Source organism: Perca flavescens, chromosome 19 (assembly GCF_004354835.1).
Source record: "Perca flavescens isolate YP-PL-M2 chromosome 19, PFLA_1.0, whole genome shotgun sequence".
Taxonomy (NCBI): domain Eukaryota; kingdom Metazoa; phylum Chordata; class Actinopteri; order Perciformes; family Percidae; genus Perca; species Perca flavescens.
The window spans coordinates 10,894,710-10,920,326 of NC_041349.1; the positions used below are offsets into that span (position 1 = coordinate 10,894,710).

The window sequence follows — 25,617 nt, forward strand, 5'->3', positions numbered from 1 at the left end:
CATGTCAGCAGACTGTTTTTTTCAGAAGCGTCAACAACTGCCGTGTGCTTCAAATGTCCACCCCCCCCCAAACACCAGGCGTCCTCTGACCTCTCTTCCTTCTCAAGACTTTGACACCTAGCCTATCTAATTACATTGAGTTGGCGCAATGCAGCACACAAAATGTTTTGAGAGGTATTAAAAGAACCCATAAAAACAAACAAACAAAACTGATTGATTCATGGGCTTGTTCTCAACGCTGGAGCGTTGTACAAGATGAGCAGATAATACATCTCCTTTGTTTAGGGAAACAACTAGGAGCCACCACATATTTTAATTAATTAGCAAATTGTGTCAGTTAAGTCTGGATTGTTAAAAGGTCACTTGTTTGAATGCAGTAATTATTTCCATTATCATCATGTTCGGTGATCATTTTTTTTCTTTCAAAGTAGCCTTAATAGCATGGCTCTGACATCTGATCAAGTGAGGTAACGTCTGGAAGGGGGAGTGTTTTGCTGTGAGACATCAATGAGCTGTGTGCTCACTGCAAACAGTCATCTGAACATCAAATAATCTTAAACATTTGATGAAAAACAGGACTAAGAAGCATTGTAGGAGCCCATACCTGAAACATTTTAATCATTGTTTGAAACTGTATGTGTGTGTGTGTGTGTGTGTGTGTGTGTGTGTGTGTGTGTGTGTGTGTGTGTGTGTGTGTGTGTGTGTGTGAGTGTGTGAGATTTTCTTACACAAAACATTCAGTGAACATCCTATTCAATGAAATCTTAGAAGAGATGCCTGATGTATTTTCACTGTACAGTGCCTTACACTTGATGTGACCTAACTATTTCACTATTTTGTTTCTCTCTCGTCTAACATGCAGTACAGTCGCTTGTGTAAATTGTACATTTGCATGAAAATTACATTTTGAAAATTCTTTTTGGGCATTTGATCATTACCAGAACAGACAAACATATTTTCAATCAATTATATCTGCATATCAATAGTACACTAAAAGAAAATTTTGTGACATCCAGGGCAAATCTCAAAGCATGGCCAGATGGTCTGGTAACACCTACAGTACAGTATGTACAGTATGTTTCCTAATGTTTAAAGCCATATTCGGTTTTGTTCAAAGCATTCTTTTGCTTAATAATATACAGTCAACCAATCCAGGGCAGGCTTTGCACCCTCCCACTTTGATGACATGCAAACTTCTCTCATCTTCACACAGCAACTTTTGAAACCACTCAAATTACAAGATGGATCTTGACAGAGGGGCCCCTAACACAAGTAGAAGAAGCATATGCTCTACATCGCACCCCAAGTTAGCTGACAACTGGCTCACTCTGACTGCTTAATCCTAATCATTCTATAATGTAGACTGAATCTCCTTTAAAAAGACATCTCAGAGCCTGAATGAATTGAAATTACATTTAACAAGACATTTACATTTCTGTAAAATCATGTTAAGTTAGTTTAGAAAAGGCAATAATAAATGTGCAATCGTAAAAATATAATTACATTTAATGAAAATGTTCCTTACTTAGTGATTAAAAATATTACAGAGTAAGTCATATCTGGTTATGTTTACATGTGCACACTAAAGATTGCCATAATAATCCCCATAATAATCCAATTCACATGACAAAAAGAGGCAAGTGTAAAAAGTCAGTCTTTGTTCTTTTGTCTTGTATTTTCAATAAAGGTTGCTAATAGCTTGAAAACTAAGCCCGACATCACATCATGTCAGAACAAGTACCAAAACCACTGTTGCTCTAATCCATATGAAGTCAAGAAATTACCAAACAAGCGCAAGCACGAAATAATTTAAAACCATAATGTCAATGTTCATCTACCTTTGATGGATTTGCTGTCTGTCAAATAACAAACTTTAAATTGCTCATATAAATGTAAAATCTCACAACATGGTCTCAAATTAAAGAATGTCAATCAATCAATTATCAATTATCAATCATTTTAAAGGTAATCATCTTAAAATGTGTCAACACCACCATTTGCTATTATAATCTTTAATTAAAAAAACTAATTACTTAGGATAGGGATTCTCCCAAATATAGAACCAGCTAAAAATGCGAAAAGTCTCATCTGTCACCCTTACCATAATTGGCATGTAAGTCTGTTGCAACCTCTGCTTAGTAAGCACACCAGACTGAATATAAGGGGTCCATGTGGGTGCCTTAGACAGCGTGGTGGAAAGCGCTTGAAGTTCCAGCTTGTGGTGAGGTGGTCTACTACTATGCATCGTACCATTTAAATGTGTTTCTCATTTTGGAAATTATATGACATTATATTTAGTCAGAATCAGAATCAGAATCAACTTTATTGGCCAGGTTTGCGTAAACAAACAAGGAATTTGACTCTGGTTATTCTTTTCTCTTAAAGTACAACACTCACTTATATGAAAATAAAAACAGAAAGGACAGTAAGAAATCTAAGTATGCAGTTTAACAATACAATAGAATTTACAAATTGAGAGGAAAAGAATAGTGCAATATCCGTATAGTAGAGATTTAAGATTTAAATATAAATGTAGTGCAAGGCAGTTCAGTGCAAGAATGAATGTATGTATTCAATGCACTCTGTGCATATTTGATACAAGATGAAATTTATATATATATATATATATATATATATTTTTTTTAACATATCTCTATAATGTAATATATGTCAACAAAGTTAATTTGAGGGTTGTTTCCTGCACTGACTAACCCATGATGTTTTCGATAGGATTGTGGAGTGCAACATTCTTTACACAAGGGGAAAGGATAAGGTATGTACAACTTTTATTTAAGTATTTGTGTGTTTAATCCGTGACCTTAGGTGTTTTGCATCCAATTAGGACAAAACTCAAAATGACGATTAGTGTTAATTGTAACAACAATCAGCCAAGTAAAGTCAAGTCAATTTTATTCATTTAACCTAATATCACAAATTTGTCTCAAGGGGCTTTACAATCTGTATAGCATATGACACTCTCTGTCCTCAGACCTTCAATTTGGACCCCTTTAACGGGGGGAAAATGGGAGAAACCTCAGGAAGAGAAACTGAGCATGAATCTCTCTCCCTGGATGGAGAGACATGCAACAGATTATAGAAATTATAGAGCAACGTAATGAAATTACAGCATAGGCAATCTGTCTGACGGTCTGAAAGGCTTTAACTAAGATAAAGGTATCTTTTAATAATGTAAGAGATATTTTGGTATTGATATGTTGTTGATGTTTAGTACAACACCAGGCATTAAGGAACTGTTCAATGATACAAACAGAAACCATCATTCTAAGATTTCTATTGGTTGACTTACTGACTTGTGATGTTGCGCAGAACTCAATTTGATAGGTATATATAAATTATTTCATTATACTTTCCAGGCATATGGCTAAAAGACATTAGTTTTAATATCTAAAAAAAAAAAAAAAAAAAAAAAATATATATATATATATATATATATATATATATATATATATATATATATATATATTACTGTTATTTGTAATTACTTCACAGAAGTAAACCGTCACCATGAGTACGGACGCGGAGATGGCCGTTTATGGCAAAGCTGCCATTTACCTTCGTAAGCCAGAAAAGGAGAGAATTGAGGCTCAAACTGCACCATTTGATGCCAAGAGTGCCTGCTACGTGGCCGATGCCAAGGAGCTGTACTTGAAGGCAAAAATCCTCAAGAAAGATGGTGACAAAGTCACCGTTGAAGTCCTGGACACTAAGGAGGTTAGTATCATGAAGTCAGAGTCAACTGGGAATTCAATATGATTAGGTCTCATTGTGTCTAATGTCCTGTTGCAGGAGAGGACAGTGAAAGAAGCTGACGTCTATCCAATGAACCCTCCCAAGTATGACAAGATTGAGGACATGGCCATGATGACCCATCTCAATGAAGCCTCTGTGCTGTATAACCTCAAAGAGCGTTTTGCAGCATGGATGATCTACGTAAGACAATCTGCCTAATGAGAAAAGAACTATTGTGAATTACTAAACTTGTAGGAAACATAGAGTTAACTGTTGAATCTCTATGATCACTTTCAGACCTACTCTGGGTTGTTCTGTGCCACTGTGAACCCCTACAAGTGGCTCCCAGTGTACGATGCTGAATGTGTAAGTGCCTATAGAGGCAAGAAGCGTATGGAGGCTCCACCCCACATCTTCTCTGTCTCTGACAACGCTTTTCAGTTCATGCTTACTGGTAAGTCAATACCAAAACAATGTAGAATTTATAAGTATAAATGGCTTCTGTTGCAGTAAAACTCAATTATTATTACATTGTTGTTTTTTTAAATTTACAGATAGGGAGAACCAGTCTGTCTTGATCACGTAAGTTTGTTACATTTACATTTGTTGACTTTGTTTAACAGTCAAATATCTTGATCAAATTCTTAAAAGTCTATGTCTATACCTAGTGGAGAATCTGGTGCTGGAAAGACTGTCAACACCAAGCGTGTCATCCAGTACTTTGCAACAATCGCAGTTGGTGGACCGAAGAGGGACACATCAAAGGTATGTTACTGTATGATTACAATTCAGGGTTCTTCCTGTATAGAATATTTTTCAAGGGGAAAAAATAAAGTCATTTTCTGACTGTAATTCTAAACCTGGATATTAGGGGTCACTGGAGGATCAGATTATTGCAGCCAATCCCCTGCTGGAGGCCTATGGTAACGCTAAAACTATTAGGAATGACAACTCTTCTCGTTTTGTAAGTATGGAACAATTTCTACACATAAAAGAGGTCTTGTTACAGATTGCCAATGTGGAGGGACATTAAAAATCCTTTGTTCCAAACAGGGTAAATTCATCAGAATCCATTTCGGCACAACTGGCAAACTGTCTAGTGCTGATATTGAGACATGTAAGTAATAATACTCATAGTAGATACAAACGACTGGAATTGAGACTTGGTCAGACTGTAATTTATGAACAATGTTTGTAGATCTGCTGGAGAAGTCAAGAGTGACATACCAGCTTTCTGATGAAAGAGGCTACCACATCTTCTTCCAGATGATGACCGGCCACATCCCTGAGATACTTGGTAAGAAGATTGAGAGGATGCACATTGCTTAACCTGTTTGATATGAAACCAATGTTCTGATGTGTTCACCCATTTTTTGATCTCCAGATCAGGCACTCATCACAACCAACCCTTACGACTTCCCCATGTGTAGCATGGGTCAGATCACTGTGGCCAGCATTAATGACAAAGAGGAGCTGGAAGCCACCGATGTGAGTGATTTTTACTTTGAAATATTTAAATATATCCACATCAAAACTGCCCTTTTAAGTGCATTTTTCTAAAGTGATTATGTTTGTGTGGACCTCTTTGAACTCAGAATGCCATTGATATCCTGGGCTTCACTGGTGAAGAGAAGGTGAGCATCTACAGGATGACTGGTGCTGTGCTCCACCATGGTAACATGAAGTTCAAGCAGAAGCAGCGTGAGGAGCAGGCTGAGCCTGATGGCACAGAGGGTGAGTATTTAATGCCAGCTCAGAGTGAATAGCTTGGGGGAAAACAGTAATACAGTTCTTAATCACACTGGTTTCTGTTAATATCATGATGGAAATCTATAAACTATTTTCAGAGGCTGACAAGGTTGGTTACTTGCTGGGTCTGAACTCCGCTGACATGCTCAAGGCTCTGTGCTATCCCAGAGTGAAGGTCGGAAATGAGTATGTCACCAAGGGACAGACTGTACCTCAGGTAATTGAAATAAACTCGTATAACTTCTATTTATCTTTTGTGTCATTTATTTCATTAGAAAAATTTAAAACACCAGTATTCCATCGTTTTACAAGATGTTTGACGGTTGATTTTAAACAAATCACATCCTTGTTTTTATTCAGGTGATGAACGCAGTGCCTGCCCTGGCCAAGTCTATCTATGAGAGAATGTTCTTGTGGATGGTCGTCCGTATCAACCAGAGTTTGGACACTAAACAAGCTAGACAGTTCTACATTGGTGTCCTGGATATTGCTGGCTTTGAAATCTTTGACGTAAGCTTCATTTCAAACAATTCTGACGCTGATGCTTTTCATAACAGAATCATTCTTATTGCCCTGCGAGAGATTACACTAATTATTTGTCCCATCACAGTTCAACACCTTGGAACAGCTGTGCATCAACTTCACCAATGAGAAACTGCAACAGTTCTTCAACCACACTATGTTTGTCCTGGAGCAAGAGGAGTACAAGAAGGAGGGTATTATCTGGGATTTCATTGACTTTGGCATGGACTTGGCTGCTTGCATTGAGCTCATTGAAAAGGTAATCACTTCATTTGGTAATTATATATAATTGTTCGTAATTTGACTTAATGTATCACTTAATGACATTCTTCTTCACACTTTTTTCAAGCCCATGGGAATCTTCTCCATCCTCGAAGAGGAGTGCATGTTCCCCAAGGCCACAGACACATCCTTCAAGAACAAGCTGTATGACCAGCATCTTGGCAAAAACAAAGCATTTGAGAAGCCTAAGCCCGCCAAGGGCAAGATTGAGGCCCACTTCTCCCTGGTGCACTACGCCGGTACCGTGGACTACAATATCGCTGGCTGGCTGGACAAGAACAAGGATCCACTGAATGACTCTGTCATTCAGCTGTACCAGAAATCCCCAGTGAAACTGCTGGCTGTTCTGTATCCTCCCGTCGTTGAGGGTATGATAGTAACTACAGTAAACTAAAACACATTTTAAGGTTATACTGTATATTTTTTAACTGTAGCATGTGCTCACGTAAATGCTGTGTCATATTTTAACATAACAAGTTTATTTACAAACATTTACAGAAACTGGTGGTGCCAAGAAGGGTGGCAAGAAGAAGGGTGGTTCTATGCAGACTGTGTCTTCACAGTTTAGGGTAAGGTTGCAAACTTATCTAATATACAGTATCTCAATTTATGCTCAAACTCACAGTTGTTACAGTTTTTTACAATCACTTTGCTACTAATTTCAGAACCTTGACGTCATTTTTCAAAACTCTAGACACAAAACTCAAAACGGTCGTCACTTGTACCACAGGGTGTCCAATGTTCAAAACACTGCATTGTGCATTCATATCTTTAAATAAATCTTGCACTTGCACAACAATTGGTTCAAAAAACTAATTTATTGTGAAATACCATTGAAACGTTACTTTAGATCACCCACACATAAGCCACCCATATTTTCACTGTGTCATCATTTGTACAATCATTAAATATTGTAGTACAAAATAGGTGATACATGTTTCATTATGGTACTAGATGTAAATACATCCCTGTAAAGGTATTGCAGTTCACATAAAAAAGTATGAGTTCACATAGTGAAATCATTGAACAAAACCTGAAATGCATTGATGAAAAACAATACAGTATGATCACAACATAGGTTTATTTGAATCAAAGCAAAATAATTAGCTAAAAAATAGAAAAGAAAAGACAGTACTCTACAACATCAAATGCAGTGTTCCTCAACTTGCTTGTAATGTAAAAAGCAAAACAAAGAAGTGATTACTGTACTTCTACATCTTCATCAACTCTGCCTTGTGGATTTGGCCACAGGTTCTCATCTACATTGCAATTAGCCAAATATCTTGGAAAAAACCTTCAGGCATGGGGAACAATGTGGTACGACTATATATGTATATGTATATATATATATATATATATACAGTATACTGTATATATAAAGTATATATCTCAATCACCAGTAACGCGTTGGCAGAATTGGACAAGCAATTCCAAGGGCCTGCATGCATACAGTGCAGTACTGTCAATACTGTAAATAGTCTCAAAGGTGGTACATGGGACCATAGAAACAGTGTCTGATAAACAGTAATACATTACAGTAAAGAATGATGATGAAATATTACATCCATAGATAATGTAGTCTAATTGGTTCATGTTCCACGCTAATTGGTGACAATGAATCTCGTTATCTTGAAACTTTCATGATCTAAACATGGAATATTGTTTCTGTTTCCATACAACTATGCATTAAGAGTAATGCAACAGTTATTATAATTGATAGTTAGATGATTGTAATGAAATGAATAGACAATTATCTGAAATGTAATGTGTGAACTGCTGTTCTTTGTTACTGTATTTGAACAAATGATCTTAGGTTTATGTGTACTGTATCCAAGCAATTGAAACAAGTGTTAGAGAAAAAATTTGTATTTTGATCATTGGTTGAGAGTTTTGTGTCTAGAGTTTTGAAAAATGACGTCAAGGTTCTGAAATTAGTGCCAAAGTGATTGTAAAAAACTGTGTATGCATGATATAACTCACCATTCTGGATCTACAGGAGAACTTGGGAAAGCTGATGACTAACTTGAGGAGCACCCATCCTCACTTTGTGCGCTGCCTGATTCCCAATGAGTCAAAGACTCCAGGTACATAGAAAACTTAATCTCAAGGGATTCTTTGAGGAGTGATTTGTTTTGTTGGTATGGTTTACTTAATTTTAGAGCCTAACTAATTTATTCAAGGAAGTAATTGAGAAATGTATTTTTTACAGGTCTGATGGAGAACTTCCTGGTCATCCACCAGCTCAGGTGTAATGGTGTGCTGGAGGGTATCAGAATCTGCAGAAAAGGTTTCCCCAGCAGAATTATCTATGCTGACTTCAAGCAGAGGTATCGATGGATATTTAAAGAATTTTGATAGATTATTGAAAGAAAATGCTCACACTGACCATTAACTCTCATAAAAAGGTACAAGGTGCTGAATGCCAGTGTCATCCCCGAGGGCCAGTTCATTGACAACAAGAAGGCTTCAGAGAAGCTGCTTGGGTCAATTGATGTTAATCATGATGAGTACAAATTCGGACACACCAAGGTAAGCCCCTTCATTGCATTTATATACTTTAGTGGTACTTTCCAATGATGGTCAGTGCATTTTGTCTGTTAAAAAAAGAGTATCTTAAAAAAGTCTTTTCCCATTGCAATTTTATGTATTCTAATGGAAAATTAGGCCACTGACCGAGTAAAGGATAGATAATTTGCACCACCATGTGGCCATTGTTGGAGCAAGTTACATTTTGTCTTATGCACCAAGTAATAGTAAAAGACTACTAAAAGTGCCCATATAGGATTGAAGTTTCCTAGAAAAAAACAGAACTGCCATCAGCTATTTAGAATAATTGTGTTTCACTGTCTACGATAGTTTGCTACATATCCTGATCCTGATGAAGATAAAAAAGTTTTCATAATAATTAAAGACATTTATATGATTATGTGGGGTACATGGTATCTGAGTCATTTCTGGTTTAATGTTTAGAATAGTGTATAGTGCAGACATGAAGTCAATTTCTATTTTCTCCTTGATCAGGTGTTCTTCAAGGCCGGTCTGCTGGGTGTCCTAGAGGAGATGAGAGATGAAAAACTGGCATCTCTGGTCACCATGACTCAGGCTTTGTGCCGTGGTTACCTCATGAGAAAAGAGTTTGTGAAGATGACAGCGACGAGGCATGTTGAAAACAACAATTTTGAGTGCACAGCCGCGGAATAAATAATGAGGAATAACTTTGTCCCTAACAGCAACTTCTTTTCAACAGGGATGCTGTATATACCATCCAGTACAATGTCCGCTCATTCATGAATGTCAAACACTGGCCATGGATGAAGGTGTACTACAAGATCAAGCCTCTGCTGAAGAGTGCTGAAACTGAGAAGGAGCTGGCAGCTATGAAGGAGAACTATGAAAAGATGACCACTGACTTGGCTGCTGCCCTGGCCAAGAAGAAGGAACTGGAGCAGAAGATGGTGTCCCTTCTGCAGGAGAAGAATGATCTGCAGCTCCAAGTAGCATCTGTAAGTACACACCAATGGACAGTCCTGCTTTTTCATGTTTTTTAATGTTAATGTGCTAACATCTATTTTTGGAAAACTAACTAGGAATCAGAGAATCTGAATGACGCTGAAGAGAGATGTGAGGGACTTATCAAGAGTAAGATTCAGCTCGAGGCCAAACTCAAAGAGACAACCGAGAGACTGGAGGATGAAGAGGAAATGAATGCTGAGCTCACTGCCAAGAAGAGAAAGCTGGAGGATGAATGCTCTGAGCTCAAGAAGGATATTGATGACCTGGAGCTTACCTTGGCCAAAGTGGAAAAAGAAAAACATGCCACAGAGAACAAGGTTGGTAAATAATAATCTGTCCAGCAGATCAAGTAAGATTATAATGATGACCGTTTAAAGACAAGATTTTTCTTGCACACTTAGGTTAAGAACCTGACTGAGGAGATGGCCTCTCAAGATGAGAGCATTGCTAAGCTGACCAAGGAAAAGAAAGCCCTTCAGGAGGCTCATCAGCAGACTCTTGATGACCTGCAGGCAGAGGAAGACAAAGTCAACACTCTGACCAAGGCCAAGACCAAGCTTGAGCAGCAAGTGGATGATGTAAGTTTACAAAGTCTCTTGGATTGGCAAAGCAAGAGTATTCTTCTTGAATGTGATGGTTAAAAACTCATCTTATTTCTTAGCTTGAGGGTTCTCTGGAGCAAGAGAAGAAGCTCCGTATGGACCTTGAGAGAGCCAAGAGAAAGCTTGAGGGTGATCTGAAACTGGCCCAGGAATCCATAATGGATCTTGAGAATGACAAGCAGCAGTCTGATGAGAAGATCAAAAAGTAATGTCATTTTTGAATTTCCTAAACCATTCTTTTAAAAATTGTGGTCAACTACATGAACTCTTTGTACTTTATCTATAATTCTCACAGGAAGGACTTTGAAATCAGTCAGCTCCTTAGCAAGATTGAAGATGAGCAGTCACTGGGTGCTCAGCTTCAGAAGAAGATCAAGGAGCTCCAGGTGACATATCGCATTACACAAAACATTTCTGCATGTGTTCCCAATTTTGTGTATTAAAAGTGAAAGTTTACTGAAAGACATCACATCTATAATCAACAGGCTCGTATTGAGGAACTGGAGGAGGAGATTGAGGCTGAGCGTGCTGCTCGTGCCAAGGTTGAGAAGCAGAGAGCTGACCTCTCCAGGGAACTTGAGGAGATCAGTGAGAGGCTGGAGGAGGCCGGCGGTGCCACTGCTGCTCAGATTGAGATGAACAAGAAGCGTGAAGCCGAGTTCCAGAAGCTCCGTCGTGATCTTGAGGAGTCCACTCTGCAGCATGAAGCCACCGCTGCTGCTCTTCGCAAGAAGCAGGCTGACAGCGTAGCTGAGCTGGGAGAGCAGATCGACAACCTCCAGCGTGTAAAGCAGAAGCTTGAGAAGGAAAAGAGTGAATACAAGATGGAGATTGATGACCTCTCCAGCAACATGGAAGCTGTTGCTAAAGCAAAGGTACACAATGGATTACATGCTATTTTATTAACTAAATAAGTATAGTAAATAATGTGATTAATATTATAAATAAAATCTGATCACTGATCTCATCTCTATTTACTCATTAGGGAAATCTTGAAAAGATGTGCCGTACTCTAGAGGACCAACTTAGCGAACTGAAGACCAAGAATGATGAAAATGTCCGTCAAATCAATGACTCAAATGCACAGAAAGCACGTCTCCTGACAGAAAATGGTATCTAAAACTTTTAAATTGAATGATCTATTGTGTATGTTATTAAGAAACATGACAAAAGCTAAGGTATCATGACATCTTTCACACAAGGTGAGTTCAGCCGTCAAATTGAAGAGAAAGAAGCTCTTGTCTCCCAGCTGACCAGAGGCAAACAGGCATTCACACAGCAGATTGAGGAGCTGAAGAGACAGATTGAAGAGGAGGTTAAGGTAAGACACCGTTAAGTGAGTGTGTATTATTAGTTTGGGATTACGGAATTTTGTAAATTCAATCATATGTCTTACACCAGGCCAAGAATGCTCTTGCCCATGGACTGCAATCAGCCCGCCATGACTGTGATCTGCTGAGGGAGCAGTTTGAGGAGGAGCAGGAGGCCAAGGCTGAGCTGCAGCGTGGAATGTCCAAGGCCAACGGTGAGGTGGCTCAGTGGAGAACTAAGTATGAAACTGATGCTATCCAGCGCACTGAGGAGCTTGAGGAATCCAAGTGAGTAAGATTCAAACAATTCAATGGCCAGTTCAGAAGTGTAGCATTTTAGCATAAGTCAAAAACAGTACTTGCATTTAAACACATGTTCTTAACAGGTTTTTCAATTGTTTGTATTTGGTATCTTATTACGAAAATAACATTTTAGATTAAAGCAGTGCTTTCTTATATTCATCTATGTTCTGCGACTATGTAATGATTTGTATTTCATTCATGAAAAAATATCTGGAAAAAAGTAGTTTAAGTGGAAAACAAATCTCATCCTTTTCAAACAGGAAAAAGCTGGCTCAGCGTCTTCAGGAGGCTGAGGAGCAGATTGAGGCAGTGAACTCCAAGTGTGCTTCTCTTGAGAAAACCAAACAGAGGCTCCAGAGTGAGGTGGAGGACCTCATGATTGATGTGGAGAGGGCCAATGGGCTGGCTGCCAACCTGGACAAGAAGCAGAGGAACTTTGACAAGGTAGCATTGTTTACTTTGTGTGGCCTAGCCATACAAACAATTAAATCTACATTTATTTTTCCCCATATTGCTACATAACCAACTTAACTGTATTAATTATGTTATTCAGGTGTTGGCAGAGTGGAAACAGAAGTTCGAGGAGGGTCAGGCCGAGCTCGAGGGAGCACAGAAGGAGGCTCGTTCTCTCAGCACTGAGCTGTTCAAGATGAAGAACTCTTATGAGGAATCTCTGGATCAGCTGGAGACCATGAAGCGGGAAAACAAGAACCTGCAACGTAAGTTCTACATTATGTAACAGCTACATTGTATTCAACACTTGTGTTTCTTACATTGTATTCAATTGTGTTAGAATTTAGTGTTTATATTATACATTGTAAGTCTTAACAGTATAAAACACATGTATCTCTCTGCAGAGGAGATCTCAGATCTGACTGAACAGATTGGTGAGACTGGCAAGAGCATCCATGAGCTGGAGAAGTCCAAGAAGCAGGTGGAGACCGAGAAGGCTGAGATCCAGACGGCTCTTGAAGAGGCTGAGGTACTATTTTTCTCAAGGAAATCTTCTGATAAAATCTTAATCATTGACAAATATACAAAAAAGGTTTAAAGGCAAAGATGAATATTGAATTCTTTGATATAATTAGGGAACTCTGGAACACGAAGAGTCTAAGATCCTGCGTGTCCAGCTGGAGCTCAACCAGATTAAGGGTGAGGTGGACAGGAAGCTGGCAGAGAAAGATGAGGAGATGGAGCAGATCAAGAGGAACAGCCAGAGGGTGATTGACTCCATGCAGAGCACTCTGGATTCTGAGGTCAGGAGCAGAAACGATTCCCTGAGAATCAAGAAGAAGATGGAGGGAGACCTGAATGAGATGGAGATTCAGCTGAGCCACGCCAATCGCCAGGCTGCTGAGTCCCAGAAGCAGCTGAGGAATGTGCAGGCGCAGCTGAAGGTATAGTTAGACACAGAGTTGTTGCACAGACTATGGTCAGTGCAGGTACAGTTTGGCATTTATGTGATTATTTTCCTGACGTTTTTTCACTAGGATGCACAACTGCACCTTGATGATGCTGTCAGAGCACAGGAAGACTTCAAGGAACAAGCTGCTATGGTGGATCGCAGGAACGGTCTGATGGTAGCTGAAATCGAGGAACTCAGAGCTGCTCTGGAACAGACAGAGAGAGGTCGCAAAGTTGCTGAGCAGGAGCTGGTGGATGCCAGTGAGCGTGTTGGACTTCTGCACTCTCAGGTGAACAAGCTCAATAATGTCTTCAACAATTCAAAAATCAAATGACAATTAAATAACGTGAAAATCAGGCATGTAATGACTAAAGTGCCTTTTTTTTGTCTTTTAGAACACAAGCCTTATGAACTCCAAGAAGAAGCTTGAGTCTGACCTGGTCCAGGTCCAGAGTGAAGTGGATGACACTGTTCAGGAAGCAAGAAATGCAGAGGAGAAGGCCAAGAAGGCCATCACTGATGTAGGTTTACATTTCATTTGTTCTTCCTTTCACTCCAACATGTTCAAGATATTTCTCATTAACATTTTATGCTGTCTCTTCTAGGCTGCTATGATGGCTGAGGAGCTGAAGAAGGAGCAGGATACCAGCGCTCACCTGGAGAGGATGAAGAAGAACCTGGAGGTTGCTGTGAAGGACCTGCAGCACCGCCTGGATGAGGCTGAGAACCTGGCCATGAAGGGTGGCAAGAAGCAGCTCCAGAAACTCGAGTCCAGGGTATGAAAGTCACGTTAAGAATTTGTACAACTGAAGCAAGACTTTTGGAAAAGAAAGACGGATACTTATTGTCTTGTTCTTTGAAGGTGCGTGAACTGGAGGCAGAGGTTGAGGCTGAGCAGAGACGCGGAGCAGATGCCATTAAGGGTGTCCGCAAATATGAGAGGAGGGTGAAGGAGCTCACCTATCAGGTACAGTCACTTTGGTAGCTACCATGTACAGTACAAAAATGATCTAATATATTTACCATTAAAAATACACATGCAAATCTATATTGCCTATTACAGACTGAGGAGGACAAGAAAAACGTTGGCAGGCTGCAGGATCTGGTTGACAAATTGCAGCTGAAGGTCAAGGCCTACAAGAGGCAGGCTGAGGAGGCGGTAAGGACAAAATATACATTTTCAGCACTGAAAGTTTAACAATATATCATAGTTATTTTAATGTACAGTAGTACTATGGATCTTTTTGAAAAAAAAATTCTATGTCTTGTATTTCAGGAGGAGCAGGCCAACACTCATCTGTCCAAGTGCAGGAAGGTTCAGAATGAGCTGGAGGAGGCTGAGGAGCGCGCTGACATCGCAGAGTCCCAGGTCAACAAGCTGAGGGCAAAGAGCCGTGACTCTGGCAAGGTAAATACATACATCAGTTTAGTGAAATATAACCAACAATGCAATTATTCTTTGATGTATATCTGTCAATATGTTAGAGCAGATTCTTTACAGTATTTTATTCATCTTATAAAGCATTAGGTTTAAATACTATAAAATTAACAGATCACAATTATTGTCCCCTATCGCTTAGTTAAACTCACACAAACCATTTCTGTGTTTTTTAACAGGGAAAAGAAGCAGCAGAGTAAAACACACGAGAGTTTGGCTGTGTTGAATCATATAATATGAAATAATTCATGCCGAAACAATAAAGATTAAACCGTTGATATTAAATTCTGTCTGTAATACTTTCATCTCTTTGCTTCTCTCAAAGGTAGTTGTGAGATTTGAATAACACTTTTTTGGGGACATGAAAAATGCAAGATTAAAATCAAAGAGCACTGGTTTGTGTTAACTTGTGTCAGGGAGGTTACTGACACTGACTGAATATGGCCCAGCCACACCTCGGATATTTCCCCCAGCCTTCTCTGTAATGAAAACCCAGCCAGCGTCTTAGTGAGCGCTGATATCAGAACAGGAACCAGATGGGTTTGATTTCTATAAAAACTAAATGACCAAGTAATGTAATCGGTGTATGTCCGACCACGGAAACACTGACAGACACAGCAAGCCAGTTTGTAGGAGTGATGGAGGTCTAAACATGCAGCTTTACGCTGTATAAATGTAGCAAATATTCACAAAGAAGACGACACTTACCTGAAACTCATGCAATCAACTTTTGAAAACGGCTCAGTAGTAGCATATTCATCTTGCTGTTAGAATCGACGAAAATATTGGCTAAAATTTAGCTTTTTTTGTTTTTAGTATGGGAAATGAGAGAAGTAGAAACTTCTAAAAAAAAACACATTTTAGTGAAGTCCCAGTATCACCAGTAAGAACCCTGAAAAGTCTCAGCAGGGGCGTAGAACAAAATGATGGGCCTTGTAGAAAGACATTTTCTATGGGCCCCTTCCCGCATCCACAACTATTCATTCATTATTCATTATTCATTTTTGGGCCCTCCTCACGTGAGGGCCCTGGGTACTCAGTCCCCTTTTTCCCCCCAGTCCGACACCCCTGGGTCCCATACAGTAATAATGGATTCAGACTCAGATTTTCTCTCGTAGTGTTTGGTTAAAGCTCCCAGTCCTCCCAATAGCTGACCCACACGCTGCAACCCATCATCATCAACGGGTTGGTATGATACTGTCATACACACACACAAAAAAATGTCAAATGTCAAAAAACAACAAAAACACTGGGGGAAAAGAGACACAAACATCATAATAATCGTCAAAAAAGCCTCCAAAATGTCAAATTTGTCAATTTGATGAAAAACAGGACTAAGAAGCATTGTAGGAGCCCATACCTGAAACATTTAAAACTATGTGTGTGTGTGTGTGTGTGTGTGTGTGTGTGAGATTTTATAATACAAAACATTTAGTTAACATCCTTTTCAATGAAATCCTAGAAGAGATGCATGATGTATTTTTACTGTACAGTACCTTACACTTGATGTGCTCTAACTATTTCGCTACTTTGTTTCTCTCTCGTCTAACATGCAGTACAGTAGCTTGTGTAAATTGTACATTTGCAGGAATATTACATTTTGAAAATTTGTTTTGGACATTTTTATCATTACCAGAACAGACAAACATGTTTTCAATCAATCACATCTGCATATCAATAGTCCACAAAGAGACAATTTCTGACATCCAGGGCAAATATGAAATCATGGCAAGATGTTCTGGTAACACTTACAGTACAGTATGTACAGAATGTTTCCTAATGTTTAAAGCCATATTCCGTTTTGGTCAAGGGAGGAACTGGAATCTGATCCCCGGCTGCTGAAGGCAGGACTAGAGTCTGAGAAATCCGAGTTCTCCCAGTTCCGTTATGGGAAGTGTAGGTGTCAATAATGAGAAGAATAGTGACTAAAATGTGAGAAAAAAGCCACAGAGACATAGAAAAAGCAACTGATATATGTTTAAAAAGCAACAAAAATGTCAAAAAAGACAAGATGAACAAAGTGATGATGAATAGCTGCAGTTCAGTGAAGTGTCCAGCAGGTGAAGCCAAAGTCTAACAACAAAAGTTCCTCTTTATCTGTAAAATAACTGAAGATCAGCAGAGGAAAAGGAGCATCACAATATGTCCAAAAACAACAACAAATAGGCTACAGTACAGGCCAAAAGTTCGGACACACCTTCTCATTCAATGTGTTTCTTTCTTTTCATGACTATTTACATTGTAAATTCTCACTGAAGGCATCAAAACTATGAATGAACATATGGAATTATGTACTTAACAAAAAAGTGTGAAATAACTGAAAACATGTCTTATATTTTAGATTCCTCAAAGTAGCCACCCTTTGCTTTCTTGATAACTCTGCAAACCCTTGGTGTTCTCTCAATGAGCTTCATGAGTAGTCACCTGAAATGGTTTTACCTTCACAGGTGTGCTTTGTCAGGATTAATTAGTGGAATTTTTTTCCCTTATTAATAAAAAAGCAAAGGGTGACTACTTTGAAGAATCTAAAAAATAAAACATGTTTTCAGTTATTTCACACTTTTTTGTTAAGTACATAATTCCATATGTGTTCATTCATAGTTTTGATGCCTCCAGTGAGAATCTACAATGTAAATAGTCATGAAAATAAAAAGGAAACGCATTTGAATGAGAAGGTGTGTCCAAACTTTTGGCCTGTACTGTACGTCTGAAAAAATAAATAAAAATAAACGACAAAACATTGGGGAAAAATTGTCAAATGTCAAAAAGCAACAAAAACATTGGGGGAAAAGTGACAAAAACATCAAAATAAGGGACAAAAATGTCTAGAAAATAATTGTCAAAAAAGCCTCCAAAATGTCAAAACAAACAGTAGCTGTTAAAATGTCCGACATGAAACACTTAATGTTATGATATTAATACAGCAACATGTCAGCAGACTGTTTTTTTCAGAAGCTTCAACAACTGCCGTGTGCTTCAAATGTTAACCCCCCCCAAACACCAGGCGTCCTCTGACCTCTCTTCCTTCTCAGGACTTTGACCCCTATCTAATTACACTGAGTTGGCGCAATGCAGCACACAAAATGTTGGGTGAGGTATTGCTGACCGATCGTTGTACAAGATGAGCAGATAATACATCTCCTTTGTTTTTTAGCCCCTTAGAGGAAAACAACTTGGAGCCACCACATATTTTAATTTGCTAATTTTGTTAGTTAAGACTGGGTTATTAAAAGGTCAAAATAGTAGCTTTGATCATTTCTTTTCTTTCAAAGTAGCCTAAATAGCATGGCTCTAACATCTGACCATGTGAGGTAAACTCTGGAAGGGGGAGTGCTTTGCTGTGAGACATCAATCAGCTGTGTGCTCACTGCAAACAGTCATCTGAACATCAAATAATCTTAAACATTTGATGAAAAACAGGACTAAGAAGCATTGTAGGAGCCCATACCTGAAACATTTTAATCATTGTTTGAAACTGTTTGGTGTGTGAGTGTGTGTGTGTGTGTGTGTGTGTGTGTGTGTGATTTTCTAATACAAAATATTCAGTGAACATCCTATTCAATGAAATCTTAGAAGAGATGCATGATGTATTTTCACTGTACAGTACCTTACACTTGATGTGACCTAACTATTTCGCTACGTTGTTTCTCTCTCGTCTAACATGCAGTACAGTAGCTTGTGTAAATTGTACATTTGCATGAAAATTACATTTTGAAAATTCGTATGGACATTTTTATCACTCCCAGAACAGACAAACATGTTTTCAATCAATCATATCTGCATATCAATAGTCCACTAAGAGACAATTTGTGACATCCAGGGAAAATATGAAAGCATGGCAAGATGTTCTGGTAACACTTACAGTACAGTATGTACAGAATGTTTCCTAATGTTTAAAGCCATATTCCGTTTTGGTCAAGGGAGGAACTGGAATCTGATCCCCGGCTGCTGAAGGCAGGACTAGAGTCTGAGAAATCCGAGTTCTCCCAGTTCCGTTATGGGAAGTGTAGGTGTCAATAATGAGAAGAATAGTGACTAAAACGTGAGAAAAAAGCCACAGAGACATAGAAAAAGCGACTGATATATGTTTAAAAAGCAACAAAAATGTCAAAAAAGACAAGATGAACAAAGTGATGATGAATAGCTGCAGTTCGGTGAAGTGTCCAGCAGGTGAAGCCAAAGTCTAACAACAAAAGTTCCTCTTTATCTGTAAAATAACTGAAGATCAGCAGAGGAAAAGGAGCATCACAATATGTCCAAAAACAACAACAAATAGGCTACAGTACAGGCCAAAAGTTCGGACACACCTTCTCATTCAATGTGTTTCTTTCTTTTCATGACTATTTACATTGTAAATTCTCACTGAAGGCATCAAAACTATGAATGAACACATGGAATTATGTACTTAACAAAAAAGTGTGAAATAACTGAAAACATGTCTTATATTTTAGATTCCTCAAAGTAGCCACACTTTGCTTTTTTTGATAACTCTGCAAACCCTCGGTGTTCTCTCAATGAGCTTCATGAGGTAGTCACCTGAAATGGTTTTCCCTTCACAGGTGTGCTTTGTCAGGGTTAATTAGTGGAATTTTTTCCCTTATTAATAAAAAAGCAAAGGGTGACTACTTTGAAGAATCTAAAATATAAAACATGTTTTCAGTTATTTCACACTTTTTTGTTAAGTACATAATTCCATATGTGTTCATTCATAGTTTTGATGCCTCCAGTGAGAATCTACAATGTAAATAGTCATGAAAAATAAAAAGGAAACGCATTTGAATGAGAAGGTGTGTCCAAACTTTTGGCCTGTACTGTACGTCTGAAAAAATAAATAAAAATAAACGACAAAACATTGGGGAAAAATTGTCAAATGTCACAAAGCAATGAAAACATTGGGGGAAAAGTGACAAAAACATCAAAAGAAGGGACAAAAATGTCTAGAAAATAATCGTCAAAAATGCCTCCAAAATGTCAAAACAAACAGTAGCTGTTAAAATGTCCGACATGAAACACTTAATGTGATGATATTAATACAGCAACATGTCAGCAGACTGTTTTTTCAGAAGCTTCAACAACTGCCGTGTGCTTCAAATGTTAACCCCCCCCAAACACCAGGCGTCCTCTGACCTCTCTTCCTTCTCAGGACTTTGACCCCTATCTAATTACACTGAGTTGGCGCAATGCAGCACATGAAATGTTGGTTGAGGTATTGCTGGCCAATCGTTGTACAAGATGAGCAGATAATACATCTCCTTTGTTTTTTAGCCCCTTAGAGGAAAACAACTTGGAGCCACCACATATTTTAATTTGCTAATTTTGTTAGTTAAGACTGGGTTATTAAAATGTCCAAATAGTAGTTTTGATCATTTCTTTTCTTTCACAGTAGCCTAAATAGCATGGCTCTGACATCTGACCATGTGAGGTAAACTCTGGAAGGGGGAGTGTTTTGCTGTGAGACATCAATCAGCTGTGTGCTCACTGCAAACAGTCATCTGAACATCAAATAATCTTAAACATTTGATGAAAAACAGGACTAAAAAGCATTGTAGAAGCCCATACCTGAAACATTTTAATCATTGTTTGAAACTGTGTGTGAGTGTGTGTGTGTGTGTGTGTGTGTGTGTGTGTGATTTTCTAATACAGAACATTCAGTGAACATCCTATTCAATGAAATCTTAGAAGAGATGCATGATGTATTTTCACTGTACAGTATCTTACGCTTGATGTGACCTAACTATTTCACTACTTTATTTCTCTCTCGTCTAGAATGCAGTACAGTAGCTTGTATAAATTGTACATTTGCATGGAAATTACAATTTGAAAATTCTTTTTGGACATTTTTATCATTCCCAGAACAGACAAACATATTTTCAATCAATTATATCTGCATATCAATAGTCCACTAAGAGACAATTTGTGACATCCAGGTAAAATCTGAAAGCATGGCAAGATTTTCTGGTAACACTTACAGTACAGTATGTGCTGCAACTTTTGAAACCACTCAAATTACAAGATGACAAGATGGATCTTGACGGAGGGGCCCCTAACACATGTGACTAACAGAAGATAGCATATGCTCTACATCGCACCCCAAGTTAGCTGACAACTGGCTCACTCTGACTGCTTAATCCTAATCATTCTATAATGTAGACTGAATCTCCTTTAACCCTTAGATGCATGACCTACCTATAGACCTTTTTCACAGCAGACATGTTGACATAGTAGGAAAAGCACAGGTGTATTCAAAACCATTATCTATGGCTGCATTCCACTTAGGAGAGGCCCTGGTATTGTGCATGCTGACTCACTGAAATAGCTTACTGGGACACTTAAGGTGTTAAGGTTATCAATTTCAGCTGTGCTTTTCCTACTATGACAAGTCAAAATGTCTGCTGTGAAAAGGTTCCATACACTCTTCCATGAGTGGGGTCAAAAATTACCCCAATTAGAATGAATGCGTTTTATGCGGTAAACTTAAAGTGCCCATATTATGAAAAAAATCATTAAACATTTGGGGTGTTCTTTAATGTCTCTGGTGCTTCCACACACATACAAACTTTGAAAAAAATCCATCCATGCTGTTTTGAGTGAGATACGGTTTCTGAATGTGTCCTGCCTTCAGTCTCCTAGTGAGCTGTTCAAAATCGGCTCGGACTGTGACGTCACAGTACGAAATGAGCTGGTTAACCACAACCGTTAGCTCGTACTGTTAGCTTGTACCGTTAGCATGCTAACGCTAGCATTAGCATGCTTAGCATGTCCTGCCTTGTAACTGACCAAAGTTGGAGAAGCAGGCTTTCTTTTACTGTCTCTAGAGTTAGCTAGCTGACATGCTCTACATCTGAGCTACTGAGCATGTGCGAGTGCAATCAAAGATAGTACAGAAGAAGAATATGAAATGAGGTCTCACTCTGTAGCTAAAACAGAAACCAGGTGAAAAGAGGATCTGCAGCAGTGAGAGAGAGCTGCGCAGTACAACAAAAATATGGTGTTTTTTGAAAATTAAACCATGTAAATCTATTCTGGTACAACCTTAAAATATAGTTATGAACCTGAAAATGAGCATAATATGGCCGCTTTAAGAAATTTCTTTCTTAAAACGTAACTCTCGCCAAAATGCATCCTAGGGTATTTTTGTGAATGTACGTGAGTCAAACTTTAGTTTAAAAGCATATTTAGGACCAAATTGCCACTTTTAAGATTGACCGCATATTGACCTTGTTTTTGGGTCAAATGGCCTTTTGAATGGGAGTGGTAGGGGCACTCTTATGCTAGTCTCAAAATAGCTATTTTTGAAATACTAAGAAGGCTCGACACAACATGAAACTATGCTCAAAGTACAACATGAAACTATGCTCAAAATATCACCAGGGGCTCTACGCATGAAAGAAAGTATTTACAACATTCTTTGTGTACACAGATTTACTAAAAGGAAAGTTTTTGAGCAACTCACCGCAGCTGTTGTTGTTTCCGGCCACTACCACCTCGGCAGTCAAAACAAGTCGATATCCGAATGCGAATGAACGGACTCCATATGAGGCTCATTTTTCAACTACAAGGTCAATATTGTTTTTCAATAACGACAAAACAACGACTTATCCGTGCATTTATATGGAACTAAGCTTTAGGAGCTTTCCGTCTTTACTCTCCTCCCCGTTACGTTGCATTCGGAAATCGATTGTTTTTGACTGATAAAATGCAAAGTGAAATTTTCACATTATTTTTAATCTATTGATTCATGTACACGGACACAATTATCTTGTTTATTTCGTGTTGCTGAGAACGTCATTTATTTGTGTGGTCAAACGGGATGGTTGGGGTTAGGAAAAGAAGCACGGTGAAAGGACATGCCACACGCCGAGACGCGATCCCCGGTCTTTGGGATGCTGACGCGCCACAACAAAGGGACGGTTGGGGTTTACGCCGGGACGCGAACTCCGGTCTCCAGGGTGAAAGTTCTGTGTTGTTTGACTCATCCACCACCCCAACCAACCTCCCTTCACAGATTTTCGGCATTTCATACTACTCGCTACTGTAATCGTGCTGTAATCACGAAATATGCTTCCCACTGAAATTCATTAGTTTAAAAATCGTCCTCACCAACACAAAAAAAATTTAAAAAACGTGTCCTTTTACGCATGAAAGCGCATGAAATCTTGCAAAACTTGCTTGATTTTATAGCTTGTATCTATATTATTAAAATAATATTAACATTTAGTAAAAATAACCTTTAGGGCGGTGAGACTGCTGGCATTAAATGTGTGGATCAACATTAAATGTATACCTGACAGTCACAGTTGACAAAAATCAAAGGCTCCAAGGGATAACCTTTGAAATTCCATAGAAAATGCAAGGGGTCATTTTTGACCCCACATATGGAAAAGTGTGGTACTGATACAAAACATGAAATTACTTAAAAAATATAACAATTAGATACAAATCCAAATGGCCTCATATCAAAGAAAACCTATTTGAGGAATACATGGAAGATTAAATGATAAAAATGTAAAATTACAAAGATATTGCAAAAAAACAACCGCTTGCATCTAAATGCATCTAAGGGTTAAAAAGACATGCCTGAATGAATGAAATTACATTTCAGGAGATATTGACATTTCTGTAAAATCATGTTAAGTTAGTTTAGAAAAGGCAATAATAAATGTGCAATCGTAAAAATATAATTACATTTAATAAAAATGTTCCTTACTTAGTGAATAAAAATATTACATATTAAGACATATCTTTGTATGTTATGCACACTAAACATTGCCATAATAATCCCCATAATAATCCCATAATAATCAAATTTTCACTTTCAATCAGCACATTGGTCAACAGTGTTGTTTTAAGGTGCTTTATAAATAAAGGTGGATTGGATTGGAATTCACATGACTAAAAAGTGTAAAAAATCATTGTTAGCTCTTTTGTCTTGCATTTTCTGTAAAGGTTGCCAATAGCTTGGAAAACTAAGCCCAACATCACATCATGTCAAAACAAGTACCAAAACCACTGTTGTTCTAATCTATATGAAAACTAATCTCATTTTGTCAGCTCTCCTCACCTCAGCAAAAGCAGGTTTATTAGGAGTCAAGAAATTACCAAACAAGCGCAAGCATGAAATAATTGAAGACCATAATGTCAATGTTCATCTACCTTTGATGCATTTGCTGTCTGTCAGATAAACTTTAAATTCCTCATATGAATTTAAAATCCCACAACATAGTCTGAAATTAAAGAATGTCAATCAAACAATTATCAATCATCAAACATCTTAAAGGTAATCGTCATCTTAAAATGTGTCAACACCACCATTTCTATTATAATCTTTAAAACATGTGTGTATATGTGAATGTTTTAAAAGAACTCAAAAGCTGCTTACTCAGGGTAGGGATTCTTCCACATATAGAACCAATAAAAAATGTGTCAAGTCTCAACTGTCACCCTTACCATAATTGGCATGTAAGTCTGCTTCAACCTCCGCTTAGTTTTCACATCAGACTGAATATAAGGGGGTCCATGTGGGTGCCTTAGACAGCGTGGTGGAAAGCGATTGAAGTTCCAGCTTGTGGTGAGGTGGTCTACTACTATGCATCGTACCATTTAGATGTCTTTCTCATTTTGGAAATTATATGAAGTTATATTTTGTAAACTAAATATAATGTCATCAGAATCAGCTTTATTGGCCAGGTTTGTGTAAAGAAACAAGGAATTTGACTCTGGTTAATCTTTGCTCTTAAAGTACAACACTCACTTAACATATAGAGAATAAAAACAGAAAGAACAGTAAGAAATATAAAAAATACTGTTAAAGTTATAGAATTTACAATTTAAAAAAAATGCAATAAAAATTGAAGAGAGGAAAAGAATAGTGCAATATCAGTATATAGGCAGTTCAGTGCAAGAATGAATGTATGTATTCAATGCACTCTGTGCATATTTGAAGTGGTTTCCTGCACTGACTAACCCATGATGTTTTCAACAGGATTGTGGAGTGCAACATTCTTTTCACAAGGGGAAAGGATAAGGTATGTACAACTTTTATGTTAACTATTTGTGTGTTTAATTGTGACCTTAGGTGTTTTGCATTCAATTAGGACAAAACTCAAAATGACACCTAGTGTTAATTGTAACAACAATCAGCCAAGTATAATCAAGTAAATTTTATTTATATAACCCAATATCACAAATGTGTCTCAAGGGGCTTAACAATCTGTACAGCATATGACACTCTCTGTCCTCAGACCTTCAATTTGGACCCCTTTAACGGGGGGAACATGGAAGAAACCTCAGAAAGAGAAACTGAGCATGAATCTCTCTCCCTAGATGGAGAGACATGCAACAGATGTGTGTAAATTATAGAGCAACGTAATGAAATTACAGCATAGACAATCAGTCTAACGGTCTGATAGGCTTTAACTAAGATAAAGGTATCTATTAATAATGTAAAAATATTTTGGTATTGCCATATTGTTGATGTTTAGAATAACACCAGGCATTTAGGAACTGTTCAATGATATGAACAGAAACCATCATTCTAAGATTGCTATTGTTTGACTTACTGACTTGTGATGATGCCCAGAACTTAATTTGATAGGGAGGCCTATATGTTAATTATTTCATTGGACGCTATAATTCTGGGCTTTCCAGTCATACGGCTAGAAGACATTAGTTTTAATGTCTAAATATAAAATGATATACAGTATATGCTGTATAGGTTTACTCTTATTTGTCATTACTTCACAG

The 25,617-nt window shown here is 38.1% G+C and overlaps 1 protein-coding gene across 2 annotated transcripts; it reads left to right on the plus strand.

Moving 5' to 3' along the window:
- The first annotated feature begins 3,510 nt into the window (after positions 1-3,510).
- Positions 3,511-15,159, plus strand: LOC114546007 (myosin heavy chain, fast skeletal muscle). Of its 2 annotated transcripts, XM_028564643.1 has the most exons (39): positions 3,511-3,732; positions 3,808-3,951; positions 4,048-4,204; positions 4,305-4,332; positions 4,419-4,515; positions 4,622-4,714; positions 4,804-4,867; positions 4,949-5,047; positions 5,135-5,238; positions 5,346-5,484; positions 5,598-5,716; positions 5,860-6,009; positions 6,110-6,280; positions 6,371-6,671; positions 6,802-6,872; positions 8,300-8,387; positions 8,513-8,630; positions 8,709-8,832; positions 9,325-9,461; positions 9,551-9,806; positions 9,891-10,133; positions 10,218-10,394; positions 10,478-10,623; positions 10,714-10,804; positions 10,904-11,293; positions 11,404-11,530; positions 11,621-11,739; positions 11,820-12,016; positions 12,292-12,475; positions 12,585-12,750; positions 12,889-13,013; positions 13,120-13,428; positions 13,522-13,725; positions 13,832-13,957; positions 14,042-14,212; positions 14,299-14,403; positions 14,500-14,595; positions 14,713-14,844; positions 15,054-15,159. In XM_028564643.1, the coding sequence occupies exons 1-39, from the start codon at positions 3,526-3,528 to the stop codon at positions 15,072-15,074; spliced, it is 5,796 nt and encodes a 1,931-aa protein (XP_028420444.1). In that variant the 5' UTR covers positions 3,511-3,525; the 3' UTR covers positions 15,075-15,159. The 2 variants fall into 2 exon arrangements, with proteins under 2 accessions (XP_028420444.1, XP_028420445.1); XM_028564644.1 differs by lacking the exons at positions 8,300-8,387; positions 8,513-8,630; positions 8,709-8,832; positions 9,325-9,461 and having other exon boundaries at positions 9,621-9,806.
- Positions 15,160-25,617: the final 10,458 nt, after the last annotated feature.